We start from the raw sequence: 12,797 nt of genomic DNA, 5'->3' as shown, positions 1-12,797 counted from the left end.
TGCTGAGCGGGGGCGGAGCGACTGCGGTACGATGGAGGAACGAGGGGGGAGCGTGCTCGGTGCGGGTTGGAAGCGCGTATATGTGTACGCAGCTTATGATGTATACAATCTCCGACAAATTAAAAGCTGCAATTTATTTTCTTCGTCAAACCAATTAATGTTTAAGAATTTTAAAATAACAAGAGACAATAACAACTATTTTTCGTTTTTAATGCAACATCCCTATCCTCCCCGTGTTAAATTGTGGCCTGAATGACGAATTAAAATAGGAGAGATTCCACCACGAGCGCTTCTGACGTTTTTGAAATCCCCTCCACCTACATATGCTCATAGAAAATATTAACGAATGTTTCCATTCAACAAGAAAGTACCACAGATAGTAAGAAAAATAAATACATTACAAAATACAGGTAAATGATAAAATTTACAAAAATCTATATTATCGATCAATCAAATTCCACTATTTTAGGTCATAACCGATGACTAATAAAACTATACTAACTTATACAGTCATAAGATGCCATATTTTCAAGAGGTAGCACTGATTGAGGCAACAATGTTTTCACTATTTTTAAATGAGGGTTCAATACATATTTTATCCTCAATTTATTGCAAAGCTAACAAAATTAGACATCACGAAAATGAGATATTATTGGAAATACTCAGCTTGAAAACAACCTAACTAGCAGTTCTGTGAACAGTAGACCTCACGCAGTTTTCTCATCCACAAGTATCTAATGTCACCTGTTTGAGATGTTAACAAACTCAGTTCACGTTTGAATTTGTATTCATCCATTTCCGTGATAATCTTTCCATCTGATAAAAATATTCCTCATATATTTGATAATTTTTTTTCAGTCAAAAATATTATAATTTCTCCAGCATTATTTAGTTCATTCAATTCTTTTTAATTAATTAATTTAATTTTTATTTTTAATTTTCATTCAATTACTTCTATGGACAATATTCATCATCATAAAAATTAATCAAATAATAAATCAACAACTATTTTAGTTGTAGACAATATTTAACATCATAAACATTTCTTTAATCTCAAATTTCTTTCAAGAGAAAGAAATAGGAATGCCCTATACACGCTCGAATTCGCGCTGTATTTATATGAGACCATGAGACAGCTCATGAAAGAGCGGCTATAAAGTACGATTGAATACAAAGCGCATGCGCCGTTAAACGGTGTATTTCTCTTGTGTCATTCCAGCCATCTGTGTAATCCACTTGTCAGCTGATTGATTAAGAATAATATCTATAGTCTGATTAATCCTATCTTCAGAGTAGACGATATAAATATAATAGTGATATCGTAGTATAGAGGAATTCCTTTTTCTTTCATATCATCCTTAAAATGCAAAATTTCAAAAAACCTTGTGTATACATCGACGCGCAGTTGAAAAAGGAATATTCCTGCCAAATCTCATCGAATTATCAACGCGTTTGGCCGTAATCGCGTTACATACAGACAGACAAAAGCAAATCGAGTTGAAACATAGACCTCACTACGTTCGGTCAACAAAATTAGACTAAATCCTAGTCTGGCATAGTAACCCAGCCAGTGCTATAGTAGGGTTTACTTCAAACCAAGCTATATGTTTAAACCTCAAACTGTCCTTATCTGTTATCTTCACTATCCTCACTGTTATGTTATCGGATGGGCACGTTAAACTGTTGGTCCCAACTGTATGATAGTATGACAGTCGTAAGGCATTGAGATTGACGGCTTAAATTATATACTCAGGCGAGGGGGAACTTCCGTCAGGGACACCCCACCAATAAAAGTCACATGAATATTATTCATATTAAATTTAACACCAATGTTCCCCATTCAATCAGTTTGAAGTAGAACTGTTTATATGATTGTTATAGGTTTCTGACCTAGTAGCGCATGCGCAATGAGACTGGGAAGACCGGAGTCGAGTAGGTGGCGGGTGGCGGGCGGCGACTGACAGGCCACGGCGACTGTCAACAGCTGGCCTTCTGACAGCGCCATGTTGGTGTGATCCTGTAGCACCACTCTACCTCCCCACCACTGCTCCTTGCTGTCATCTGTCAGGCTGCTGCTGCTGCTGCTGCTACTGCTAGCCGACTGCTCTGTGTCTTTCCTGCAACCATCACAAACGATCTGTTAGTTATATCAAAGAGATTTCTTTGTAATAGATTTTTTAAATTGATGTTTTCTGTGTTATTAATGACGTTGTTGTAACATTTTAATGTTGTGTAACAATAAATAATTTGATTGATTGATATGTGTTGATAGGAAATTGTTTTGATTTCATATTTCACAGTTTTGTCTCAAAATATATCTAAAAAATTGATTGAAATTTAAATTACGGTAACTAATATAAAAAATAGCTAATAAAAGTCGAAATTCATCGACAAAAAAAAATGTCACTGACCGAGGTTCGAACCTAGATCATTGTTTGTAATTAACTGAGCTTTGAGCTTTTGAGTACACGCCTTTACACTCTCGGCCATTGCATCTTAAGATCAAGTTGGCCTGTAAGTCAAGTAACGTATGTAGGCTACTATAATATAGTGTAGCCTATAGCGGCAAACTTGAAGTCGGTTGCCGGCATTTTCACAACAAAATATTGCTCTGAAAATAGTTAAATCATAGAGAAAACATTCGAAGATTCAATCTTGAGTGGGCCTAATGTTTTCTCTATATGGTTTGATATTGAAGAAAAATTATCTAAAAGTTTTAATAATGAATTACGGAAAAATTACTAGGAATTTTTTAGTCAAGGCTGAGTTTCACCAGTAGGCTTACCTTAAACTTTAGATCTCTGCTGTATTTTCCTATTATTATTGTTGATTGTATTGCATTAAGAAGTGGAATTCGATAATAAAAAAGAAACAATTATTACTCTACCTCACTTTTAAATATTGATACAATTATTGTACTTTGATTTCAAATTCGATTCTTCACTTTTAAAGACTTGCGATACGTACCTTTCTGACAATGGACAATGTAGCCAACATTATATTGTTGAGGCTATGGAGATATATCATCGTATTCTATTGTTTGATATCAAAAACACAATAATAAATATTAAATTATGAAACAGTAATTTATAAAATATATTATTATAGACATAATACCGCGATTCACGATACATAATTATATAGATTATTACAGTCATTATGAGATTATCTCTCTATGATTTTTGTGAGATCGGACACGATCAGCTGTTATTCAAGGTCATTTTACAGCCCTAGGGCTGTAAAGTTTTACCGGCCTGGTCGGAAAACAATCACTTTCGGCCTCCATATGACGCACGTAAACCAGCTCATTACATCCAAGTGGGGCGAAAATTAATTTTTTTAGTTCTATCATGAAGTTAGTACAAAGCGGAGAATTATGGTCAATTTAATGAAATCTGACTCATGAATTGATAAAATTTAATTCAAATTACAGTAAATTCTGTTTTGGGGCTTTTACAAACAATAAACATTATTTGCATGTCTGGAATATTACTTTGTCTATATGATTATTATCCTAATACTCATTTTTTTAGTAGAAGAATTTATTAGTAAATAAAAAATACATCTTACCTATCATCTGAAATGGAAGCCTGTGGACTAGAGGTACTAATCGGTACCAGAATGTTCATTCTTTGTAACAAAGTCGGGAAGAGAGCTGGATTGATATAGCACATTGAGCATAGAACACTGTCGATGGCTTTTTTCAAGCAGCTATGGGGACTCAGCTTCAACGTCCATTCGTAGACGGCGCTGAAAAAAGAAACATTATTTTTAACTATTTTACCTGACATTATACATGAAAAGCTACTACAAATATCAACTTTAAATAATAAATTGTAAAAGAAATAGGTTAATTACGAAGCAATATTGATACTCTGACAAGACGAGATACAATGTATAATATTGTCTAGTAGAACATTGGATATTCGGAACAAGCCGACTTTAGCAGGTGATGAGCATTCAAAATTTTCAACAAAACCATGTGGTGTTTAGAATTTCTTTAGATTTGCTAATGAGAGTTTGTAACGTCGGTTAAGGTAGTTAACATCATTTAGAATTTTGTTCACTGCATGTGATGCTTACCTTCGATTTTTACATATCATGATTCAAAGTTCATATTTGAGTGAGTATTGGTTAATTTTGTAAAAATAATTGGAATAATTGAATTCAAAATTGATTCGCTGTATGAATCATCAATATTAATATATTACTTTAGCAAAAATAAGTAACGTAATAGAAGAAAATATACATTATAGAATAGTATCACTGCCTTCATTTTGACCGAGGAGGGCGAAGTTAGGGCGCAGCCGGCCCTCTGTTACACTTAACCCTCCATTACAACGCAAATGAGCTAAAGCCGCTACACTGAGAACAGAGATGGAAATCCAGTACAGTAATTAAAAAAATATTTGAGAAAATATGGCTAAAAGAAAGAAAATTACCTGAAAAGAGGTTGCGTTATCATGGAAGGCAAATCACAGTAAAGATTTTTCTCGTAGCAAGTCCAGAGAATCGAAGAAAGACATTGGATGTATGCGGTGCTAAGTTGATTCTGAAACAATAAACACACAGTATCATCAATACTCTTGTTGCAATACGGTTCATGGAATCAGTGAAAATCTCAAAATAAAATGTTAATAGTTAATAGTTTAACGTAAGAAAAATATTTACTTTGCAAAAAAAACCATTAGATGTATGTGTAAACTGACGAGATATCAGTCCTGCCGAGACTATTTTAAAATTAAAAATATTCTCACATTTCCTTTTTTGTTCATATACAAGACTATCCTAAGCACCGTTGATAATAATTTTCTACCTACTAATAGCAATATCCACAGTCATAGAACAAGAACTGCTAATAACTATAATTTGCCCAATGTTAATTTAGCGATAGCAAAGAAAATCCATTTTATCAAGGAATACATTTTTACAATAGGCTCCCAAATGAAATAAAATGTATTCAAAGCCCAAGTGAAGAAATATTTATTAAATGGTGGCTCCTTTTTCCATAAAGGAATACATGGATAATTAGTGGATACATTCAATAATATTGTGTACTTATCAATTAATAGCTGTGGTTGATAACTTATTGTACTTTGTGACATTGATCATTTTCATGTATTTTATTTGTTTTTGTAATTGACGTTTGCCATATCTGTAATTGTACAGCTTTTTATGCAATAAAAATATTTATTTATTCTATTTATTTATGTCAAGTTAACCAACATGTAAAACAGTACATTAATTTAATCTTGTTGTATTCTTATTGCTCATGCCTAGCTATTACACACATTGACAATTATTTTCCTTCAGAACAACAAAGATCACTTAATCTAACAGATCCCATGAATGGGTTCTTTCACAATCTTCAGCTTCCAAATAGTCTTAAAATAAAATGACTGATCTCGTATTGAATTGTTCAACCTCTCAAGGATTGAAGGTTTCCCTAATACATGGATTACCATATAGTTGGAAAACCTTTCAATCTTCCCCCCCCCCTTTTTTACCACCACAGTTCTTGTTTAGTTTATTATGATTGTTGTTATTGTTATTTGCATATATTAATTTGTATTGTTATATTGTGCAAAACACTACATACGCTAAATTCAAGTCATCATACTGATTAAAATGAATTTACGATGCACACTGGCGCACAAGGAATCTTCTTTTGCCGGTGTTTTTGCCTCACCTACTGTACTCATGGGAGCATAAATTAAATCTTCATTTATATATTTAATATTACGAGTAAGGGTATTATTTCTAATTGAATAAATTAACAGTTCTTTAATTTTTATGCATGTATTTTAGTTAAGTGAGGTAGTATAATTATATTTACTTTTGTAGTTTTTTTTTTAATTTTGTTTTTGGCAAAAAAATAAATTAAAATTAAATAAAAAATGTATCTTGTGTGTGTAAATGAATGAATGAATAAGTTGGCCGACCTGTACAGTGGTAGCAGCCTGGTGTAGCCAGTCCAACATGGCGGCCAGTCGCTCTCTGATGTTGTCGTCGACAGTGGTGCCCAAGCGGAAGAGCAGCCCAACCACCGACTGCACAGCGCTGGCCAGACTTCCGCCATTGTTCAACAGCACACCGATCAGCTGCAGCCCGAGTTGTGAGCTGTGCAGCCCGAGAGTGAGCAGCACCGACTCGGTGACTGCAGCCGGCCCGCTCGAGGCTAGCAGTAGACTGCAGCAGGCAGACAGCAGGCGCGAAGAGGCGGCTGGAGACGCAGAGGCAGCAGGGGAGCCGGAGGCGGCATCTAGCAGGGAACGGCGAAGTGCCGGGTCGGAGCAAGCTGTCAGGCAGTGGTGCAGCAGACGCAGCCAGCCCAGACTGCTCTGTGTGTATCGGCTTGGGCGTCTGCAACAAACAGATCAAACAATCAAACTTCTAATCAAATCATCTCTATTCACTTCTCGTGATATTCTTTCTCTATGGTACAGGTATAACTTGAAAATCTTCTTCTGCTATCCTTTCTCTATGGTACAAGTATAACTTCAAAATATATTTATATTTGAATGGTTATATTGGCCTGAATAGACAGAAGGTAGTTATTATTATTATTATTATTGTTGTTGTTGTTGTTATTCATGGCGCTTAGTTGTGTATATTTATGTGAGCTTCATTGAAACTCACACAACATGCCACCTGTCAATTACATATATGATAAGATAAGATAAGATTCTTTATTTCGCATCCAAAAAAAAACAACAAAGAATAATATGTTACATACAAGATTGATTTTATTTAATACATTTTTCAATATATTAATTTTCTTAAAAACCTATACGTCTAAACTACTAGACAAGGACCTCATTCCCTCTTCAACACTATAGGGACAACTCTTTAATAGTATATCACTTATTTTATTTCTGAATACTACAAATCAAGGAAAAACAATTCATTCAATTTTCAATTTTTATTATTAAAAACACACAAAACAAGACAATAACAAATCAAAAACAAAACAATACACAATAATCTTGATTCAAAAGAAAACTATCTATTATAATGTTATACAATTCATATTATAAGATGTGTGAGAAGTTTGGTTAATGAGGAGAGAAAATAAGCGAATGAGATCAACCTACTTCACTATGTTGAGCTATGTATTGAAGTGAGTTTTAATTTTTTGTTGCTAAAGTAGTTATTGTTTTAGTATTTTTCTATTATTCGAGATTATTATTCTATTTTTATTTTCTGTAGAAGACATCAGGTTATCAGGTTACTTCCATTCTATATGCAGGCATAGAGAGAAGATAGCATAAGAAGATATCACATGAAATAGGTAGTAAATGTTCCAAGTTTCAACCCGATTTATTGTCAACTCAAGCCGACTACTGTCTATTATTACTGTTTTGGCCCGGTGATAGTGCAAGAACGACTACCAGCTACCAACTACGTTTGAAAGACTACCAGCGTCAAAAAGAACTGCTAGGACTATCAGCTTGAGTCAACATTGAAAATTGCAACATAAAGGTAGGCGCACACAGCATCGGACGGATCGGATTATATTTGATGCATTGTTTTCAATTGGAATATAATAATCCGATCCGTCCGATGCGTGCCGTCCGTCCGATGACGATCTGTGTGCGTCTACCTTAAACGCCCTATACCATGGAATATCTCCTTGTGCTATCCTCTATAGTACAGGTATAAATTGAAAATATACATTTGAATATATTGTTATATTGGCCTGAATAGGCAATAGGTAGTAAGGAAAACGTTATATGCTAGATCTGTGTATGTAGAATTTTTGTGCTATGGAACATTTCAAGCCAAACAATTTTAAGCATTTTTACAAGCGTTTTCAGATGGCGATTTTAGAGTCGGCAGTGCAGGAAGCTCTCCGATTGGCTGATTGGGTGGGCGCCTGAAAAACGCTTAAAAATTCGACATAACCAGTAAAATGGCAGAATTATCATAATTCAATAATATGAAACAATACTCTGACGCAATTCACTATTGATTCAACATACAACAATGGTTTATTAGAAATGAAATTCATTTTGATGCAACTATCATTATTGCATGATATAATAGTATGATTTATTGATATGATCTACCAAAACAAAATGCGTAATACTGGCCACTAATGACAGGACATGCATGATGACATATGTGTACACACATGTAGTCATCCGTTGTTGTGACCACGGCGAAAGGCTTCGATAAAAAATTATTTGATGTTACATGCATGACACATGTGTGTGTACAGATGTGTACTTATGCATGTCGTGTCGTTAGCGGCCAGTCTGAGAAAGAGCAGTGGTACAACTCACCTGGCATCGGGCAAATCACTATCTCCAAACGTGGTGGCACCGAGCAGCTTGATCTGCGACAGTCCAATGTTGGATGAGTCACGCGGCTTGTAGAGTCGCAACAGCACACTGGTGACAACCTCGGCATGCGGCAGCGTGAGTCGTACGTGCGTGAGGCCGCTCGTGTTGAAGGGCGCCGCAACCGGCACGAATCCCGAACGACCGCCGTCACGGCTGATCTCCACGCTGACGCCGCTCGGGCACGCTGCAATCGACGACTCTTCACATTAAAACGTCTCAATCAGTCACACAACACACGATACAATCAATAATGTTCTATGTGATAGAGCATAGACTACGGACTACGACAACAAACGCAATCCGAGCTGAATTTGAAGTTTTTATTATTCTCAATAAACTCAATACAAGAAAATGTAAAATACATGCATATAAAAAGAAAAAACAAATAAACAAGTTTATAATATACATAACTGCATAGTAACGAAATTTCAATGCAATATACAGTCAATATGAAATCACTTCACTTACATGGGCTACTTTATTCAAATTAATAAAAACAATATAAAAACTTGTAGTACCCTTTTATTAAAAAACTTTCAAATACTATTTTTACTTGTAAATATATATTTTTAAGTTTTTAATAAAAAGGTACTACAAAATGTTTTTACTAAGTCAAAATGAGCTAAGACAGTAATATAGGCTACGACAACTAATGCAATCTGAGCTAGATGTCAATCCAATTTACAGTTATGAAAGGATTTTCATTAAAAACAATAATGATAAAGTGAACTCTCACAAGACATATCATTCGTACAGTGATGGTTAAAACACTATATTCTCCTCTTCAAGGCCCGAATTATTACATATTGATTAAATCAGGATTACATAGCATCAAATTTTCTTGCCATCGGACTGTACGGTCATTGGCAAAGTCAAGATTGGTGTAGATAGACAGATAGATAGATACGATAGATGGGCTGCCTTTATTTTAATTTCCAAGGTGTACGTGTATAAAACAAGCTAGAAGTCCAGTGACCTCAATCAAGTCTCAACTGGTGCCCATAGGGTAATGATCGCAATAATAAAGAATTCCCACAACTCGATCGGAAACTAAGGGACGTTTGCACAGTCAAAGCTTAAACTCGATTTAATCAGCTGGTGGCTTAAACTCAAAATGAAACACATTTTAACAAACCAGACTTGATACAGATTTAATCCAGTTCAAAATGAAATTTAGTTTAAACTGTCACTGTACAAACGGCCCTTAGTGTTCCAGCCTGGTGTCCTGATGTTACACGGGCCTAAAAAGTATCCACCAAATCGTACTGTAATGCAGCGCTCATAGTTGAAAAAACTAATTTTTGTTCAATCATCATCACTATTCGATACATCTATATGTAGTCCCATTCTATAGTATCAAATCTCTAGTAGGAAATATAATCAATAGAATACTAAATTGATACAATTTATTTTTTCATTTTCAACAATGTGAACCCTTCTAATTTCATATTCATATTTATTCGATTAAACACATTACAATATTGGAATGAAAAACAGGCGCTTTTTGAGCGGAAAATTTTGAAATCTTTACGATGTTCACTGGCAAATGAAGCTCAATAATTTTTTAAATATATATAATCAGGAATGAAAACACTTCAATTTATCAATTTCACATAGGATTTGTTAAAAGATAAACAAGTTCAACAATATCAAAAAAGATTCTACAAATAAGTTAAATATAATATATATTCCTACAATCTGGAGGCCTCATATTATTTTGAATATTATACATAACCTAAATTATACATAAATGATACCTAGAGAACGATGTGTTCTGTTAACTATAAAGGCAGATTCCTACATATATTATCAGTATCAGTGTCCGTGTTTGATATAGCGAAAATGTTATTCCACTGAGTTCCAATAGGACAATTTTTACACGCTCAGTCGGCATAGGTGGAAATAGTACCATTAAAGCTCATATGAATAATATATATACTGTACCAGACACTTACATCGATACTGATATATGGGAATGCAGCTTTAATCTAAATCCTAAATTTTAGGTACAACTATTTTCGGACAGAAAATTGTGATGTAGAGTCATAAGTAAAAGTGACCTTACCTTATTTCGAAAAGAAATCTGGGAAATGAATATTAAAGGGTTATCCGGTTTTCCTCTTTCAATATAATTTTAATGAGTGATATTTAGTAGAAATGGATAAATAAATATTGCAATCTATTTGATACAAAAGTGACTAACCTCATTTCGAACTGCTATTAATCTGAATTTGGGAGATGAAAATTAAAGGGTTCGCCAGTTTCTCCTCTTCCAATATAAGTTTAATGCTATGTAATTTTTTAAAAATTAATAAATAAATATTGCAATCTATTTGATGCGAAAGTGACTAATCTCATTTCGAACTGCTATTAATCTGATTTGGGAGATGAAAATCAAAGGGTTCGCCAGTTTCTCCTCTTCGAATATAAGTTTAATGCTATGTGACTGTACAAATGGGTAAATAAATATTGCAATCTGAGGCAATACTTACTGGCGAGCGAGGAGAGGTGCGGCTGAATGTGCACCGCCTTGAGGAGCACCGCACAGGGCAGGGTGATGGTGAGGTCGACCCAGCTCTCCTCCGAGTAGAAGTGGTAGGACCAGGCGGGTGTGCGCGCGCGTCTGTGAGGAGGCGCCGGCTGGATCAACACGTCGGCTGACTGCGATGTCGGGTTGCTCGAGCAGATTATGCCTTATCACAAATAACAAACCAATTAATCACTTGTCACAACCGTTTTAAAGTACGTTAACGCCTTGACAGATTGGAGAGATGAAAAGTTGGAATAACGGACTATCTTGGTCATAAAGACAATCATGGACACATGGACAGCTATAGTGAGATTCACATAACCCTGTTAGCATAGGATTAATTCATTCATTCATTAAGAAGCCCCAACACTGAAATTAATTTACAAAAAAAACTGATAAAGTTAATTCATTCACAAAATAAATTGAATGAATGAATTGAGAAGTCCCACAAAAACACTGTAATAATTTGATAATAATTTCTCTGATTGCCAATGAATTGCAACCAGAGGAGTTTATTGACAAACATATACATAATTAATATATTATACATACAAAAGTTGCTAATACTAAACTTAGTTCTAATTATGATACCCCACTATAATAATATGTGTCGGGATGATCATAATATTCTTTTCTAAAACATGTATAAAAATTTAGTTTTTTTATATTTTAGCTATTTTTCCAAAATTTGAAAAGCACCACTACAATCCGTGCAAAACTTGGTTTGCAGCACGGGGCTTCATGACCAATGCTATTTCAATATAACAATAGGAGCATACTGTTCCCGCTTTTATGCAGATTCTATCAAAAACGGCTATTCTCTCTGTTTCGCTATTTCTCTCACTCAATTAGCTCACAGGTTCTCTGGATTCTGTGAAATCTGACAGCGCTGTGCTCCATAAGAGCAATTCTGCAATCTACGTTTTACACAGACTATAGAAACGGATGATGAATGAGATAATGGCTAAATTACAACTACCTAGGGGCGCAAAGTTGACCATGGAGTCGTGCGACTCGAGGTGTGATGATGACGATGACGAGGTCACGTGTGCGCCGCCATTGCTGCCGCTGCTGTTGCCGCCGCCGCCATTGTTGTTGTTGTTGTTGACGGTCGCCACCGCAGTGCTATTGTTGGCGTAGTTGCCCCCACCTCCGCCCCCACTGCTGCTGCTGCAGCCCTTCTTGTGGTGCGACGAGGCGGTCAGCGGGGCGCAGTTCGGCATCTGAAATACACACATTTATCAATTCATCAAGTGTCGGTTGCACAAAAGCCGGTCAAATTTTAATCGTGATTAATTTCACGAAAGCCTTCTCTGTTTTATCACGGTAAAAATTTAACCGGCTTTTGTGCAGCCGGGCCTTAAAATTTTAAAAATAGAGATCAATCAAATATTATAATCGGAAGAGCACGACAGGCTTAGTGGGGTTTCACATCAAAGCTTGGCCGAGCCGAGCAAAGTCGAGCAGAATCGGCGTGCGCGTCAACTATGCAAGATTTAGTCGGGAGCATTCAAATCAACGCCGGGCCGAGCCGAGCGGATTTGTGCAGTCGGCTTGACGCCCAACTCGAGCGCTTTCGGCCAAGCGGAATCTGCCTTCTTCTTCTTTCAGTTTAGTTCGATCTTCCCAAGTAGTGAGTTATCACTACAAGGCTAGAAAACCTACTGAGTGAGTCGGCTTCAGTGCGGACGCAGGCAAATTCCACTCGGCCGATCCGCCTCCGGCCGATTCCGCTCGGCTCGGCTCGGCCCAGCTTTGGTGTGAAATGGGCCTTAGTCCTAATAGCGTATAATTTTCTTAGGCAGTGAACTATGGTGAGGTCCACGTTATAATAACAGTGTTTGATTAGCAATCGTATTGCTATCCTTGTCTATCATTCAGCAAAGTGGATAGCACTATATCTTTCTCGCTTTGCTCTGTTG

General features: G+C 35.9%; 1 protein-coding gene across 5 annotated transcripts in view; it reads right to left on the bottom strand.

Moving 5' to 3' along the window:
• LOC111054334 (baculoviral IAP repeat-containing protein 6) overlaps positions 1-12,797 on the bottom strand; it is a 101,690-nt gene that overhangs the window by 30,099 nt on the left and 58,794 nt on the right. For 3 of the 5 annotated variants that reach the window (XM_039426096.1, XM_039426095.1, XM_039426099.1), the window contains 7 exons: positions 11,852-12,098; positions 10,838-11,038; positions 8,286-8,544; positions 5,943-6,363; positions 4,443-4,552; positions 3,571-3,750; positions 1,891-2,117 (listed from right to left, as the gene is read on the bottom strand). In XM_039426096.1, coding sequence (XP_039282030.1) covers positions 1,891-2,117; positions 3,571-3,750; positions 4,443-4,552; positions 5,943-6,363; positions 8,286-8,544; positions 10,838-11,038; positions 11,852-12,098 — 1,645 coding nt within the window. The remainder of the gene's footprint in view (positions 1-1,890; positions 2,118-3,570; positions 3,751-4,442; positions 4,553-5,942; positions 6,364-8,285; positions 8,545-10,837; positions 11,039-11,851; positions 12,099-12,797) is intronic. The other 2 variants (XM_039426098.1, XM_039426097.1) reach the window with 1 other exon arrangement.

The sequence above is a fragment of the Nilaparvata lugens genome, chromosome 4, assembly GCF_014356525.2.
Source record: "Nilaparvata lugens isolate BPH chromosome 4, ASM1435652v1, whole genome shotgun sequence".
In the NCBI taxonomy this organism is placed as follows: Eukaryota; Metazoa; Arthropoda; class Insecta; order Hemiptera; family Delphacidae; genus Nilaparvata; species Nilaparvata lugens.
Note: the sequence above shows the minus strand (reverse complement) of the source record. Positions and strands in the feature narration are given on the sequence as shown.